Source organism: Rhinolophus hipposideros, assembly GCF_964194185.1.
Source record: "Rhinolophus hipposideros genome assembly, chromosome: 1".
In the NCBI taxonomy this organism is placed as follows: Eukaryota; Metazoa; Chordata; class Mammalia; order Chiroptera; family Rhinolophidae; genus Rhinolophus; species Rhinolophus hipposideros.
The window spans coordinates 40,877,206-40,895,550 of NC_138047.1; the positions used below are offsets into that span (position 1 = coordinate 40,877,206).

Genomic DNA, 18,345 nt, shown 5'->3' on the forward strand with positions numbered 1-18,345 from the left:
TAAGTATGTAAAATTATCTCCCGCCTCTCCCAGCAAAGCCACAAAATGAATCTAATGGGAGAACCCAGTTTTAACTTCACTGAAAATTTACCATGTTGATATGTGTATTATAAATAAACTGAAGAGCAAACTTTTTTTTAAGTTACTAAGCACAGCATTTTGAAGACTACTTGGAAATTGCTAACCTTAAAAACTTGCATCACTCAAGACTTCTGGAGCCTGTCATTCATTCATTGTTCCTTACAATCCTATATGAAACATCGATCTAATGAAAGTCAGTTTATTACAGTTAGATAATTTCTTTAGATTGTGAAATATACTAGGGTCCAATTTAACAAAATAAAACCACCATCCATATGCTTCTCAACCAATTTAAGCAATGTTCTACAACCTTTGAACAGCACCGGCAGTTTCCTAGTTTGCTGCGCATTAGATCACTGGGGCAGCTAGACTATTTTTAGCTGTATTTTGAATACCTGGCTTTACTAGTAGCCATGATCCTGACAGACTAATTCAATCTCCAGAGAATATTTTTAAAGTAAAACATAACAGGAATTTACGTAAAATTAGGGAACCGTTGGGGTTCCTCTATTTTTCCCTCAGCATCCTGGACAGAAGCCCCTAGACACTACTCGATAAGTTGATACGGGGTGAAGGGCGGGGAGACAGCCAACTTCACTTTCCAGGCTTGTGATTGCTAGCTAGGGGAAGGAAGGCTGGGAGTCCTCTGGGGACGCTCAAGCCTGGCCCCTCGAGGGTTCTCCCAGATGGGAGGCGCGTGAACTGGGCGGGCTCAGAGGTGAGACGCTAAAATCGGGGCCGTGAGGAAGGCCTTGCTGCCTAGCCCGAAGGACTCAATCGCGCCATAGTGCGCCTTCGAGGAGGTGCCCCCTAGGGACAGTTTTGTTCTGCGCGGACGATCGGCCCCTTGGTCTTCCCCGAATCCCGAGGCCAGGCCTTCGGATACCTTTGTCTGGGTTCGACCCTTCCTTTAGCTCCCCCGCCTTCAGGTTCGACGAATATGCGGCGTGCAGCACCCCAAGCGCGAAATGCCCGGCCGCAGCTGGCGCGCGCTGGGACGAGCAGCCGCGCGGGCCGGCTTGTGTGATCTGTGCCACGTGGATCTACGTCTCAGCCCCGCGCACCCCACCCGCGCGCGGGCCACACCTGCCAGGACTCGGCCGCGGCTCCAGCGTGCCGGCGCGCGGGAGAAGGGAAGGACTCGGGCGCAGAACATGGAAAGGGGGAAAGTGAAGAAGAAGGAGAAGGGAAAGGAGCTGGAGAAAGAGAAAATTCGGGAAAAAGAAAAAGAAGAGAAAGGGAAAGGGAAGGAGGTGGAGAAGGAGAAAATTGAAAAAGAGAAAGGGAGAAAGGAGAAAAGTAAGAGTAAAGAGGAAAAGAGGAAAGAGTGGGAGACAGAGAAAGAGAAGGAACAATTAAAGGGACAAGGAAAGAAAGAGAAGGACAACAGCGTCTTGGCAAAGACCCTGCTGGAGCTGCCGGTAAGAGACCACCGTGCCTTGGACCCTCCCCAAGGCCATTGTCGGTTGTTCAGACCGCAGCGCCAGCCCTGTTACGTCCGGGCCCCGACGTAGGGTATTGGGTCTCCTTTGGGGCTTTTTTTTTATCTGTGGATGTGCCAAGCTTCGAACCAACCATCGTTAGCCCCTTCTCTCAGGCCCCCTGCCCAGTCTCACCCCTAACCCTGACCCTGCACCCCCAACCCTCATCAGGTCTAGCGTTGAAGAAGACTCTTAGTTGGCCCTCACCAGGATGCGGAGAAGGGCCTTTCTCCGGCCCATGTCTGTCCAACGCTCAGCACTTGCTCACATCACAGACCACCAACACAGAAACCCACCCGAAACCCTCGCTGCTCACAGGGTCTCTGTCCGAGTCATTTGTGTTGAGTAAATTCTTTTTCAGAAGGTGCTGGGTTCCTGAATTTGTGCAGGATGTGTTTTGGGGCTGTCTGGACCTTTTCTGTGGGCATAGTGCTATGGTTTCTGCTTTCCTTTTTTTTTTTTTTTTTTCCAGACCACCAGCGTCCGGACAGGATAGTCACTAAGGTTTCACTGAAAGCTCTTGGAAACCAGGCATTGTAGTCACAAAAAGTCAAATACCTATGATATGAGGTATCTAGAGTAGTCAAAATCATAGAGACAGAGAGTAAGATGGTGGTTACCAGTGCATGGGGGAAGGGAAAATGGGGAGTTAGCATCTGATGAGTGGAGTTTCAGTTTTACAAGATGGAAAGAGTTCTGGAGGTGGATGGTGGTGATGGTTGCACAACATTATGAATGAAGGAATGTGTTTACTACCACTGAGCCACTGAGCTACGGTGGTACCACTGGTTACGGTAGTACTTTTATGTTACGTGTATTTTACTGACAGTTTTAAAATTGGAGGTGGTAGGGGAAAGAAAAAAACCAAACATTGTTTAGATCAGCTTAGCGGGCTCTGTGCTTCTGGAGTTCCTGGGCTCAGAGCTGCTTTCTGGCTCTAAACGACATGAATTATTAATGTAGATTTGATCTGTGGTAAAACAGACTACATAGATCCATACATAGTTAAAGGAATAACTTTTGACAAGGAACAGGGGTGTTCACAGTCACATTTTGTGTCTCAACTCTTGATTTACAATTAATCTCAGCTTTCCTTAAGAGATTGTAAACATGAGAAAGCATGTATTTTAGACTAAAAAAATAAGGAAAATGTAAAGCATCCGTGCCTGCTGAATTTCTAGATAGGATGGACTTTAGGGGCAGCAATGTGATCAGAAAGGCAATAGGAACTGTTTTTGCTCACAATATTCACAGGATCTAAGATGCCGTTTTTTTCGGTACCACTAAGAAAGAAAAAAAAAATGCTTCCAACCAAAATAAGACATACCCATGGATTAGAAAATCCTCATTTAGGAGATGTTAAAATGTGGGGGGAAATCTTGGAATTGATGAAATATTGGGGTAGCCTAAGGAGGGGCCACGGGTGGAGATAAGGAGGGGGACACCATCCACACCCTGCCGCCATTTCTTGGTGCCACCATTCCTTTAAAGTATGTAGTTTTAAACCATCCAATTCGGTCTTCTTTGTACCTCAAGTCGCTCATGTTTACCATCACACTCCCCGAATGACATTATAATATTTAGATTCAGCGGGAGGGAATAGGGGAATAGGTGGTGGGGGGAGATAGAAAACATCTATGGAAATATCATTTGCTTTAAAAGCCATCAAGAATTCACTCCAAAAGCAAACATACATTTTCGAATTCTATTATTCACCATACAGTTTTCGTAAGTCATGCTCTCTAGACAAGTCTCTATTAGGCCAGACCTTTAAATACCTCACTTTCACATAGATCGCATTAAAAAAACAAAAAGAGGTGGGATAAACATCCTAGTGCTATTTAGGATCACTTTTTACCAGAAATCCAGTCTAATGACATTCAGTGTTCAAGCAGAAATGCGTACGATTATTGTTATTTTTAAACCAGTGCCATTGAAAACACTCACTAGTGTTTTTGTGCATGAGGAGCTCTTATGTAGGCAGTTTGGGAAACAAAATTGAATTCCTGTGAGCTGTCTGGCTCATTTAATACTGTTGCTATATTGTCGCTCATTTAATACTGTTTATATTGAAGTTTGTACTCTAAAAACCACCTTTCTGAGTACTCAGAACTTTCCATTTTCTGTCTTCATACCAGCCTGCCCTTGTCATTTGTCATAAAAATTTATAAGGCTGTTATGTTGGTGGAATGCTTCTTTCTAAAGTTTACATATAGTTCAAAAGGTTTTAAAATCAGGTTTTAAAATAAATGCTCACTTGTTATTGGAACTGGTTTAACAATTTCTATAATCTTAGCCTTTTCACTTAATCATGATACTTATATTAAGTATAAGAGGGGAACCTTGCCTTAAGAGCTTTTAATCTAGTGAGCCAATTGGAAAGACAAGACCGATTAATAATATGAGATCTTAGATGCTTACATGCTGAGTGGCAGAGTCAATACACGGACCTTGGAGTTCCCAACAGCCCAAACAACAAACTGAATTCTGGTGAAATCCCCAATGGACATGAACTCAAGAAGCAAAGTGAAGTCTGAAAATTGGCCCTGTGATCTATGGCACCTCCCATAAATCCTGATATATACAGAAGGTGCCAAAAAAAAATGTATACACATTTTAAGAAAAAAAACTATTAAAATTGTAATACTCAATATATACCAATAACAAAAGAATACAAGTCATGTATATACATCCTTTTTGGTGCCCCCGGTATATATAAAGTATTTATTTGATAGATTGACCAGGAGCTGGGTGATGAGGAAGATGTACAATTAATATCACATAACTAATGGCTGATTATGAAATACAAACTGATTGGTATAGTTTGTTCTAGACCTATTAAGTGTTTTGTGAAGTTTTCTTCTGGTTTACAATTCCACAAATGTTATTGGGTCCTACTACAGTCACGTACACTGCCAGGAACTAGGAAAACAAGGCCCTGATAGCATAGGTGTATTGATTGATCTTTTGTTTCACAGGAGAAAAATAAACAGATCCTAGTGTTGGGCCTTGATGGAGCAGGAAAGACCAGTGTTCTCCATTCTCTAGCTTTAAACAGAGTCCAGCACAGCAAGGCACCCACCCAAGGTTTCAATGCCGTGTGCATCCCCACTGAAGACAGCCAGATGGAGTTCCTGGAGAGTAAGTCCTCTTTCCATTAGTTACAAGATAACCTCATTTTGTGCAAACTTTAAGCCAGACATGATGTTCTCGACGTTGGATTCTTGTGAAAAGCAACACTGCGTTAGATTTTCCTAGATATTTAGAATGCATGCGTAGTTTAATACTAGGGTACACTATAGGGGAAATCACTTTCTGTTCTTTTTTCTCCTTTCTGCAGTGCTGGTGATAAAGGGGAGTTAAGAGGAAGGCTTAACACTCCCTCCTATAACAGCCTCTCTCCTCCCTTACTAGCCGAAATAAACACGCAATCTAAGGAAATACAGTGTGCCTTCTCTGCAAGTGAAGCTAACTCTAGACAATCCCCAAACCTCTTCTTATAACCAGATGGCAGCCCAGAAGCCCCTACTCTCTATTCTGGAATCATCATCTTTCTAAATATTGTTGTTCCTTAAAGTTGCATCAGACCCTCTTGTCTTCTCTTTACACTCTTTCCTTGGATGATTTCATCCATCCTCTTGTTGTTAAACACCATGTATATGCTAATGACTCCCAAATTTATCTATCCAGCCCAAACATATCCAAATGTCACCTGACATCTCCACCTGGCTACCTATTTGGCCTCTCAAACCGAACATGGTCAAAATAAAATGCTTAATTTATCTCCATATCTGTTCCTTTCCCTTATAACCCACTGGTCAGTACCCATCAGGTTGCTTAGACCAGAAAACTGAAAATCACTTGATTCCTCCTTCTGTACCCCCACCTCCAGTCCTCAAGTAAAACACGGAATTTTTCTAAAACAAATATCAAATTCATCAGTTACATCCTTTCTCACTGCCCCTATTCAAGTTGGAACCTCCATTGTATTTCAGATTACTGCAATCACCTTTTTAATTTTGCTTTTGTCCAATTACAAAGAGAAATAGGTGGGCAGAGAAATTGGTACACCTGTAGGCAAATCTTTAAGATAAAAGCATTATTATGAATAGAGTTTTCAACTTATGCAGAACCTATAGAAGAAATAATCATTTTAACCATATAAATAGCTAAGAAAATAGTCTCAATATATAAAAAATGGAAGGAAAGGAGGGAGGGAGGGAGAGAGGGAGGGAGGATCAAACTAGGAGGAGTAATGGACAGATCTACCATTAGAGTGAGGGATTTCAACATACCTTTGTCAAATTTTAGTAGGATCGAGGAGAAAAATATCTGCAAAGATACACAAAATTTGAACATAATCAACAAATTTGATCTAACAGACAATGTAAAATTGTCCGAAAGCTAAAATACACATTCTTCTCAAACACTCATGGAACAGTTACCAAAATTGACCACTTAGTGGGCCATACAGCAAGTCTTAACAAATTTTCCAAAGAAGAGGCATCACACGAAGTATGCTCTCTGACTACATTGCAATTTAGAAGTTAATAACAAAGATAAAAATCCCTATATAGGTAAAATGTCACGGTGTCACCAAAAAAATGAGGAACAACCCAAATGTTCATTCTTGTTTAAACTAAATATGTTTAAGCCAGTTAGAAGATTATACAATGTTCTTTTAAAAATTAAAAACACAAACTACTTCAAAAAATGACTAGCCTCGCTCTGTACGAAGGAAAACAAAGGAAAGACAAATAAAGACCCTTTCTATTAGCACATTAAATGTTTTTAAGTTCCTAAGACCGCGTTCTGCAAACTTTTGCTGTAAAGGGCTAGATGGCATATCATTTAGGCTTTATGAGCCAATGGTCTCTATTACAACTACCCACCTCTGCTTTTGTAGTATGAAAGCAGCCAAAGACAATACAGAAACGAATCCACATGTCTAAATAAAACTTTATTCGTAGACACTGAAATCCAAATGTTATATAATGTTCACATATCATGAAATGTTGTTCTTTCTTTTTTTTAGAAAGAAAATTTTCACAGTTAAAAGTGTAAACGCCATTCTTTGTTTGTAGGCTGTAAAAAAATAGGCCAGATTTAGACTATGGGCTGTAGTTTGCCAACAACCCGTCGTAGGAGAAAAATAAAAACTAAACTCATTGTGTATATAATATTCTCATTAACCAAAAAGTTTCTTCTGAGAAGAATCAGCAGAATGAAATAATCCAAAGGCACTTTTTTTCTGAGGCAAGTATTCCTGAATGCTCGCAGGATCATATTATAACTCTCAGTGCAATATTACGAGGAGAAACTGTTCTGGGATTTTGGCAAAGGAAAAAAAATGTGCAGGTGAGGTTAGCTAATGAATTCGGTCCATTTAAAACTTATTTTAGAGAGATATGTGTTTTAATCCACTACCCTGAATTATTTTAGTAGGCTATTCCCATTTTTTCAGCTATCACTGATAGACATGCAGTGGCCTCCTCGGCTGCTATGTACAATAGATCAGGAGTCTAGTATTTAGCATTTTATACTGACCTTTCATGTTCCTGAATGAATGAATCACTGTGGAGGGTAAATATTCCTACCAACTCTCCCTGGTAACATCTCTCTGGTTGTTTTCAAACGGCACACTCTAACACAGTGGTGTAAGGGTACCTGTCCAGTGGTCAGAAATGACCTAACTGTGCCTTTCCTGCTCCCCTGGGTTCTTTTGTGAAAATCACTTCTGTGATTTTCTGTGTGTCTTCTTTCCCTACTCTTTTCTGTAGTTGGTGGCAGTGAACCTTTCCGTTCCTACTGGGAAATGTACCTGTCCAGAGGGCTGCTACTGGTCTTTGTAGTGGACTCAGCAGATCATAGCCGATTACCTGAAGCCAAGAAACACCTTCATCAGCTCATTGAAACAGACCCGATCATCCCTCTGGTTGTGTTTGCAAACAAACAGGTAAAAATAGGTGCAAATATAATTTGCATTCAGTAGTTTTATTATGACGACAAGAAATGGAAATATCTCCTTTCAACAGCTAGTTATTAGACAACATGCTGTATATTCAATTTATACTGATTAGATCCACTGGATTATAAACTCCTTGAGAGTAGAGACTAGTAGCCATCTTTATGTCCCTTGTAATACCTAGCATACTGCCTTAGACATAGTAGGAATTCAACAAATATGTGTTAAATTTAATTCAATAATATTTACTGATTGTTGATTTTGACAAATTTGTGTCTACCATACATAAAGAAATTGTTTTAGATCAATTAGACTGACCTGAATTTATTTCATACAAATGCATTAAAATATTAACCAACCATGGAGAAAATGGAACCCTGTGTAGTGTTGGTGGGAATGTGAAATGGTCCAGCCTCTATGGAAAATAGAATGGCAATTCCTTAAAAAATTGAAAATAGAATCCCCATATGATCCAGCAATTCCACATCTGGGCATATATCCAAAAGGATTGAAAGCAGGGACTCAAACAGATATTTGTACAACCATTTTCACAGCAGAACTATCCCTGATGTGCTTTTATCATTAAAAGCAGCCCCGTCTCCCATCCAACACCCTTCTCCTCCTTATTTCCTCTCCAATTCTATCAGTGAATTTATTAACTTGAGACATCATCCACATGTTACTGGATCCATTAACACTGTTACAAATGTCACTGTAGGCTCTAGGACTAAATGAATTCAGGGGTCAGACAGGCAATGTATTGGGATGACTGACATCCAGAGAGATAATCAATCCAGGCAGATACCATGTACAGCACATCAGGAAAAGCCTCACAGGCTCCCAGTGATGGAATCTGATAGGATCATATTTAGTACAAGAAAAAATTAACATGATTTTGGATTATTTCAAGAGCTTCAAAAATGATCCCCTAATGCTTAAGAAGAACACTATGAAACAACAAAAGCCAACTACAAATGCAGTTTTAGGAGTGAAAATGCTAAAACTTTTGCAAAGGACTTAAAAACTATAGCTGAATCTGTGCATATTTAGGAAAAAGAATATCAGAGGTCATTTGCATAAATGATTCTTGATGTGTGAGAGGCAAAGGAGTATGTTTTGATCTCAAGAAGGTTATGACCTTGCCATGCAGCATAAGTACAGGCTTTCTGCCTCTTCTTTTAATCTCTCCTATCTCTGCCTTTCCCTGTGGGTTTCCCTTTGGTAAGCCTACCTCATCTCTCCATCTTGTCTTTTTTCTCTCCATCTGTCTCTCCCCTCTCGGCTTCCTTCTTCCACCACTTCATTTTCTAAATCCTGCTCCTTTCTCTATGTCCCTCCACCCCTCCAAAATTTCATCCATTTTTTCTTTTTTTTTGCTGTTCAGTAGAAATAATGGTCACAAAAGAAAACTCATGATGGCAAAAAATAATCAATAAAACATAATATGGACAAAAACAATTAATCAAATTTCTGTTGTTAAAGATAAACTAAAAATAATTGATCCTATTTGAATATAATTCTGGGGAAATAAGGAAGGAAATGGAAAAAAATTAGAAGCAGATTGACTGCACTGTTTAGAAAATTGGTTAAGGTATTATACTGGCTTAACTTCATTCCAAAAAATATATTTTTGATGATAACTCCTAAATACTGGTGTAATTCAGATGAAAATCTTTATGTTCGACAATCACAAAGGTTATAATAATGGGGGTCATAATAGCCTCCATATTAAAATAAAAGTGGGGTCACTGAGAGCAATAAATGAGAATAATAAATGTATCTTTTCAAAAGGAATATAAAATGATCAACTTTTTTTTCATTGTTGTTGAAGGATCTTGAAGCAGCCTATCACATTACAGATATCCATGAAGCTCTGGCATTATCTGATGTGGGAAATGACAGGAAGATGTTCTTGTTTGGAACCCAAGTGACTGAGAACGGCTCAGAGATACCCTCCACCATGCAAGATGCCAAAGACCTGATTGCACACCTGGCTGCAGATATGCAGTGACCAGGCCCATTGTTCGGTTCACAATCTAAATGTCACCAGGGAGTGCTGAGTGGCAGCCTTGAAGCCAAAGGTTTCCACTTTCAATAAAAAATAAGCCATTTCCTATTTTCTCAATGCACAGCATATATACAATAATAATGTTAATTGATTAAGAGAATCTCTTTATTTAAATTTTGAACTTTAAAAAGGTTTGTAAAACAATGTATCTAAAGGAATTTGGAGTCTTAATCAACAAAATTAAAGTGAACACTAACAAGCATTTATCCCATTGGTAGTTTTCCAATGACATGAGATTTATATTAAAATATTTTAATAAATTCTCTTTTCTCAAGTAAAAATCCAGATTTCTTTCCTTTAAAGTATAGCTGTTTAACACTGTAGTGAAAGAAATATGGGACAGGGCAATGAGAAAAAAAGTAAGTAATATTAAACCCACATAGAAATAGAAATTAACAACATTCAGAAAGATTTAGGAAAAGCTTCTCTTTTAGGAGCCTGTTACACTAGATGAGGAACATTGTGGGGATTTGTTTTTAAACTCTTGACATTTTTCTTTTATATATAAGCTTTCTGCACTAGAAATATTTTGTAAGAGTGATAACTCTGTTTACATACAGACATGATATAAATCCAGGTTTTAACCTAGTGTCTTGTCTTGATTTAAAAAAAAAAAGAAAAAGACTTGTAATTTCCAGCCTGGCATGCAAGAAGCTTGGAAGATACCACCTTACTAAAAACAAGTAAAAAGCTGAAAATACTGAAAAAACAACTCTTCTAGGATCTCCCAAGATTGGAGAGACCAGCAAAAGAATACAGAGAAGAATAATTTACTACAGCAGGGACTCACAAGGGAACCCACCCTTGGGAACCAGTGCGAAGGTAGGGAAATCAGAACTGTAATTGACAAATTGCTGGAGGCTGGACATGGACAACTCTGAGAGTTAAAAACTCCAGGAGGGAACCACTTATAGCTACCCCCCCCCGCCCCCCTGCCAATTTTGTGAGCTTTACCTCTGGGAGCTCGACCAGATTCCCATAGTAAATATTAGAGAAAAATCTCCGGTGCTTCCAGGGTTGGGGGAAGGAACCATTTTTAAAGATGCCAGCACTCTGTCCTTAACAAGGCCTGCCCTTTGGGGAAACTAGTTATCCAGATCATAACCTGCTGGGGCATTAGAGCCTAATTAATGTAAGGGAAAGGAAATACCCAACTCCAGCACACTGTAGCCATCCTGTCCCATCTAAAGTGGGGGTGGGGAGCGGACTAACGCATATGTGAAGTTTTCAATCAAGTGGCACAGGATCCCTAAAAGACTGAGACCTAATCATAGGGCTACAACGTTTGCCCTCCCCCCCACAACTTATCACCACATTACTAAAGATCTGTTTCTAGCAGTTCCTTTTACTTAGCACATCAAGCCTGACTATCAAGAAAAATTACAAGACATACTAAAAGGCAAAACACATGGAAGAAACAGAGCAAGCACTGTACAGAAATGAAGAATTCCTTTGATGGGCTTATTAGTAGACTGGACATGACTGAGAAAAGAATCTCTGAGTTGAAGGATATCTTAACAGACACCTCCAAAACTAAAAAGTGAAGAGAACAAAGACTAAACAAGCAAAAAAAAAAAAAAAAAAAAAAAAAAAAAAAAAAAAAAAAAAAAAAAAAAACCAAACCCACAAACAGACTATCCAAAGACTGTGGGACAATAACAAAAGGTTTAACATGCATGTAACGGGCAGACTAGGAGGATAAAAAAGAAAGAAGCGGAAGAAATATTTGAGACAATAATAACTGAGTCATACACCAAACCACAGAGGCTCAGAACACTAAGCAGGGTAAATGCCAAAAAACAAAAAAAAAACCCTACACATATGAATATCATTTTTAAACTGCAGAAAATAAGAGATTTTTTAAATACTGAAAGAAACCAGAGGTGAGAAATAAAAACATCTTACCAACAGAGGAACAAAAGTAAGAATTACATTAAACTTCTCCTCAGAAACCAAGAACCAAACAAGAAGAGAGTGGAGTGAAATATTTAAAGTGTTGACAAAAAAAACCTACCACTCTAGAATTCTGTTCCCTGTGAAATCATCCTTCAAAAGTGAAGGAGAAAGACTTTCTCAGATAAACAAAAATCTAGGGAATTTGTTGCCAGTAGAGCTGCCTTGCAAAAGATATTAAAAGAAGTTCTTTAGAGAAAAGGAAATGATATATGTTAGAAATACTGATCTTCATAAAGAAAGGAAGAACATTGAAAAGGGACTAAGTGAATAAATGAAGGTAAAATTAAAACTTTTAATTTTCTTATTCTTAATTGATCTAACAGATAACAGTTTGTACCAAATAACAACACTTTATTCAACTGTGTGTGTGTTTATGTATATTTATGTATAAATGAAATGAATTACAGCAATGATACAAAAGATGGGAGGGAGGATTAGGATTATTTTGTTATTATAAAGTACTAGCATTTCCTGTGAAACACTATAGTGTTATTTGAAAGTGGACTTGGGTTGGTTATAAATGTGTATTGCAAACTCTAGGACAACTGCTAAAAGAACTAAAAAGTGTAACTGATATGCTAAGAAATGAGAGAAAATGGAGTCATGCCAAATGCTCAATTAAAACCGCAAAAGGCAGAAAAAGAGTGGAAGACAAAAACAGAAACAAAGAACAGGGCAACAAATAGAAAACAGTAACAGATATGGAAGTTATTAATCAAACTATATCAATAATCACTTTGAACACACCCCTCCTAAATAAAACATTTATGTATAAAGAAGTCTAACAAAATATGGAGCTTTGTGTGAGGAAAACTACAAAACTCTGATGAAAGATATCAAAGAAGATTGAAAAAAATGGAGAGATAGTCCATTTTTATGGATAGGAAGACTCAATATTGTCAACTTGATCTATAGATTCAATGCAATTCCAGTCAAAATCCCAGTAAGTTACTTTGTGGATATTGACAAATTGATTCTCAAATTTATATGGAGAGGGAAAAGACCCAGAGTAGGCAACACAATATTGAAGAAAAAGAATAAAGTTGGAGGACTGACATTACCCAACTTCAAGACTTACTCTACAGTTACAGTAGTATTGGTGAAAAATAGACAAATAGATCAAGGGAACGGAATAGAATGCTTGGAAATAGACCCCCATAAATATAGTCAACTGATCTTTGACAAGCAAAGGCAGTACAATGGAACAAAGGTAGTCTTTTCAACCAATGGTGCTGGAACAACTGGACATCCACATGCATAAAACAAAATCAAATAAACAAAAACCTAGACACAGATCTCACAACCTTCATAAAAATACAAAAATTAACTCAAAATGGATCACAGATACAAAACCAAGGGTATGATCCATGAAAGAATCAATAAGCTGGACTTCATTAAATTAAATCTTTCTACTCTGCAAAAGACATTGTCAAGAGAATCAAAAAAAAGGCCATAGATTGGGAGAAAATAATTGTAAAAGAAACATCTGATAAAGTATTGTTATTCAAAATATACGAAGCACTCTTAACACTCAATAAGAACACAAACAACCTGATTTAAAAATAGACCAAAGAGGGGTGGCCAGATGGCTCAGTTGGTTAGAGTGCGAGCTCTCAACAAGGTCACAGGTTCAATTCCTGCAGGAGATGGTGGACTGCGCCCCCTGCAACTAAGATTGAAAACGGCGACTGGACTTGGAACTGAGCTGTGCCCTCCACAACTAGATTGACCGACAACAACTTAGAGCTGATGAGCCCTGGAGAAACACACTGTTCCCCAATATTCCCTCCACCAAAAAAAAAAAATAGACCAAAGACTAACAGACAACTCACCAAAGAGGACAGATGGCAAATAAGCATATGAAAAGATGCTCCACATTATACATCATCATGGAAATACAAATTAAAGCAACAATGAGATACCACCATGCACCCATTAGAATGGCCAAAATCTAGAACACTGACATCACCACATGCTGACAAGAATGTGGAGCGATAGGAATTCTCATTCATTGCTGGTGGGAATGCAAAATGGTAAAGACACTTTGGAAGACAGCTTAGCAGCTTCTTACATAGTTAAACATAGTCTTACTATATGATTGAGTGATCACACTCCTTTGCATCTACCCAAAGGAGCTGAGAACTTACGTTCACACACAAACATTCACATGGATGTTTACAACAGTTTTATTCATAATTACCAAAACCGAGATGCAACCAAGAAACACTTCAGTGGGCAAATGGATAAGCTGCAGTACATCCAGACAATGGAATATTATTCAGTGCTAAATAAGAAGTGAGCTATCAAGTCATGCAAAGACATGAAGGAACCCTGAACGCATATCACTAAGTGAAAGAAGGCAATCTGAAAAAGCTACGTATTACATGATTCCAACTATATGACATTCTAGAAAAGGCAAAACTATGGAGACAGTAAAAAGATCAGTGGTCGCCAGGGATTAGGGATATGGGAGGGATGAGTAGGTAGAGCACAGAGAATTTTTAGGGCAGTGAAAATACTCTGTAGATACTATAATGGTGGATACACGTCACTATATATTTGTCCAAAGTCATAGAATGTACAACACCAAGAGTGAATGATAATGTGAACTATGGATTTGGGGGGATAGTGATGTGTCATTGGACTGTGGGTTCATCAATTCTAACAGATGCAACACTGGTGGGGGGAGGGTGCTAATGGGGGAGGCTGTGCGTGTGTGGGGGTACATGGGAAATCTCTGTATGTTCTGCTGAATTTTGCTGTGAACCTAAAACTTCTCTTTAAAAAGTCTATTAAAAAGACTAAGAAAACCATTAGTTGAAAAATAAAAGATTTGGAAAGAGGATTTGTTCTGCAAATTCTTCCTTTTTAAAATATGGAATTGGTTTATGAAAAACCAAATTTGGTGAAGACAGTCCTTCCCAATGTTAGCATGTCGCCTTCTCTATCAAACTTTGGGTTGAAATGGAACATAATTAAACTTAGGCATGCATGTGCAAAATGACAGTTGCCCTCTGAGAGATGAGATGTTCGAGTTAAGTGCCTTTAACTTCACTGGCTTTCTCACAGTCAGAGCAGCAGGATATCACAATGGTATCATATCACAGCAGCCACTTGGGTGTCTAATGCCAGACTTTTTGTCTGGCCTATGGAGGTTGGATCACACAATGATTAGGGATTGTCAGAAACCCTGGATTCCAGCCTCTGCCCCAAGGATTGCCACGTATTAGTCCCTGGACAAATTCCTTAACCATCTTGTGTCTTACTCAGTCTTCACTTTGGAAAAGGACTAAATGAAGTGCAGACTATGTCCAGCCCTGAATTCTGATTCTATGAGGTATCTTTTAATTAGGTTGGCGTAAAAGTCATTGCAGTTTTTGCAATTATTTTTAACCTTTTAAACCACAATTACTTTTGCACCAACCTAATATTATGTTTTCTATGGGTGGTCGGGAGAAAGCATAAGTTCCTGGATGCCTATTTCAAGGACGATGCCAAAAGGTCTCAAATAGGAAATAATATCTGTGTTCTTCCTTGTTTTCTCACATTTTGATTTTAGATTCTGCATTTTGGCAATAAATGTTTGGCTGGCATTTTTCCTTCGGTGAACAGTTATTGAGTGCCATCATGGTTGATGCTGGGGATGATTAAAACAGAGACTTGAGATGCCCTCAGGCTGTCAAGGGAGGTACGTGTCCCAGGGGTTTCTAATGGAAATAGCATTCCGGCAAGACAGGGTGGAGTGTCGTCAAAGAGGCTATCTGGCTGGCGGTCTTCCCGGCAGACATCATGGGGAGGCATTCATTACCTTGCAGAATTTACCACAATCCGGAGTCTGTTGCCAGCCTTCCAAGCACAGAAACTGAGAGTGGATCTGTCTTTTCTTTCATTCATTTACTCAACATTTATTGAGCACCAACTAATGTGCCAGAAAACGTGTCAGAACACTTTCAGTTAAAAATGATGAAAATTCAAGTTAGATTTGTATTTGCCTAAAAGGGAGTTTTGGGGGGGCCTCATCATACTGGGAAATCTGGGCATAGGTGAATTTAGGGGTTCAAAGATAACAAAGCTTTCTCTCCATCTCTTGGCCCTGCTAACCTCTACTTGGCTTCATTCTCAGATTCCCTCGGCAAGGGACTGCTGTCAACACTAAGCGTACGACATCCATAGGTAGCTCATAATCCCAGAATCACCTTTGAAAGCAACCATCCAGTAAATCTCATGGGCAGTGAGGGGGATGGCACTGATTGACTCTGTCAGAGTCACATGTTCATCCCTGAACCAATCACTGTGACCATTTTGATCAGACTGGGGATGGGGCAGGGTTAGCTCCCTCAAACCATATGGAAGGAGTTCCCCACAGAAAGGAGGGGTTTGACTTTTAGAAGAAGAGGGAAGGGATGCTAGGTAGGAAAACAACAGAAATAATGACAGCTCTCCACAGTCATTCATTGTGCTTACCACTGGGCAAACACCTGCCATGGGACACAAGATGTTGTTAAGGTGCTCACATTGCAGCTGGGGCGGCAAACACAAAAATTGAAAAGCAGGTGAAATAATTATAAATTGTGCAGAAGCAAGGATCTGGGATAGAAAATAATGGCAGGAAGATTTTTTTTAATTACTGTGGGTTGGAAAGTCCTCTCTGAGTGAATGATATTTAAGCTGAGCCCCAAAGGATAGAAAAGAGCCAATATGTGAAGAGGGGGAGAAGTAGGTTCCAGGTGTAGGAAGAAGCTGAAATGGGAAATTGCCTGACATGTTCGAGAGGAACAGGGAGGCTGGAATGTAGACAGCAAGGGCATAGCGGCACACAGTAGACTGGAGGGAGAAGCAAGGACTAGATCATGCCTGGGGCACCTTATAATGCAAAGTTTGGCATTTATTCTGAACAGTTTGGAGTCATGACTGGAGGTCGGCCAAGTCAGAACACCAGTTGGAAAGGCATTGCAGAATCCAGAGAGATAAGGTTGGCCTGGACTGGCCTGGTGACAGGAGATGGAAAGAAACGAATGGATTAAAGACATATTTGAAGAATGAATTTGAGATATTGATGCATTGGATGTAGGGAATTGGGTGAGGGAAAGAGAGAATCAAGATTGATTCCTAAATTTCTCCTAGGAAAGATGTAAATCAGATTAATGAGGTTGGTGTGTATAATCAGAATGCCAATATATAACTGTGATGCGGACCAGAATTCATTCTGTGTGATCCTAATCTCTTCCAGTAAGCAGACTCCCTGGGAAACTGGGTCACGTCAGAAAGTTGCTTGGTGAGCATGGCTCTGTTGATGTACGGTGTCATCAGGCTACTCACTCATCTCAAGAAGGCCTGAAGAACCAGCTGTAACATTTTCAGTCTGTTGGCCTTGGAACCTCTCCCCTCTGCGGTTTTGAATGGGCACAGGTACTAGGATATAAAAGTATATACACAGAATGGATATTCTGTGTATCCCTTGTGGGCTGAAGCTCCTCTTCTGATTGACATGTTCTTTGGATATTTGAAGGCATTTCATTTAGTGGTGGTCTAGTTTTACTGATTTAAGGGCCAGCCTGCTCTCCAAGGTGAATTTACACAACTCTTCCCCAACTGTTTACATGTTTGGTTAAAACTCTTTGAGGATAGCTTTATTTCTCCTTTGCCCAAGTTTTTGGCTCCTTGAATTTTCAACACAGTACTACATAAGTCTATATCCAAGTGTGCCTGAGGGAGCCGATTTCTGAATCACGTATGCCACTTTCTCCTAGTTCCATTTCAGGTAACATTCGCAATCCAAAATGTTTCTCTTTTACGTTTTTGCACCTGTGAGACGAGTATATCAAAGGAGAACCCTGTAATGTGCAAGAGGTGTTCTTGGGTTTACCTTGTACTTGGACAGATGACTTATTCTTTAACATTTCGAGTCCCTTCTTTTGAAACTAAACATGTCACTGAAACTGTGCCACTTCTACTCTCCTCTACCATACCATCATGGCCATAAAAATTAGCTGAAAGCACTCCTCAGGGATTGAGAGAGGTTCCCGCCACTTTTTTTTTAACCTCTTAGTATAATAATGATTAAAAAAACAAACAGGAGGGGGGATTGCCAAAAACTGGGTTATAAAAATGCTGATATATTATATTTAAAAGATGTCACATTTAACAACATAATGCTATCAATACACACACAAATACACTGAAAAAGCACTACACAAAAAGCACTAATAGTTGTGTTCACAATATAAGTACAGAATTTATAAAAATAATGACTTATAACGCACTTCTGCAGACATTATGCCGTCATGAGACACAAGTTGTAGACGACTGTATTTTACTTTTAATACTGTCAATGCTTTTTTTGGTGACTGTGTGTAGAACTTCATGTGGAGATAAAGTAAAAAAATAAGTAAAATTGAGACTTCTCCCGAATGTTAAGATTGGATCAAATGTCATTCTGGTGTCGCCCTATTCTCTCGTTCTTATTGCTGTCTCAGTGACGGAGGGCCTTAGAATAGTCCTTCTCGGCATCCCCTCGGAGTATGATTAGGGGACCAAAGCATATGGAGAGCCTGTGCCAGGGAACCTAACAGACCTAGCTCAGGTGTCTAAGTGGCACTGTAACTAGACTGGACGTTGGTGCATTCTAGCCCAGGGCCTCGGCAACCTAAAGCATGCGAAAGTACTCGCCCTTGACACAGGAAACAGCTGGTTCCCCCTGTCTCCGCGGACACGCCTCTCTGGCTCCTCCTTCTCTGCGCACCTGTGAGTCCCTGGAGAGCGTCTCGTTGCCTTGGCAACCGGAGACTGTGCAG

General features: G+C 39.6%; 1 protein-coding gene across 1 annotated transcript; it reads left to right on the plus strand.

Annotated features, from left to right (window-relative positions):
- The first annotated feature begins 54 nt into the window (after positions 1-54).
- Positions 55-10,181, plus strand: ARL9 (ARF like GTPase 9). The gene is made up of 4 exons (XM_081061120.1): positions 55-1,502; positions 4,541-4,703; positions 7,343-7,518; positions 9,359-10,181. The coding sequence occupies exons 1-4, from the start codon at positions 1,050-1,052 to the stop codon at positions 9,536-9,538; spliced, it is 972 nt and encodes a 323-aa protein (XP_080917246.1). The 5' UTR covers positions 55-1,049; the 3' UTR covers positions 9,539-10,181.
- Positions 10,182-18,345: the final 8,164 nt, after the last annotated feature.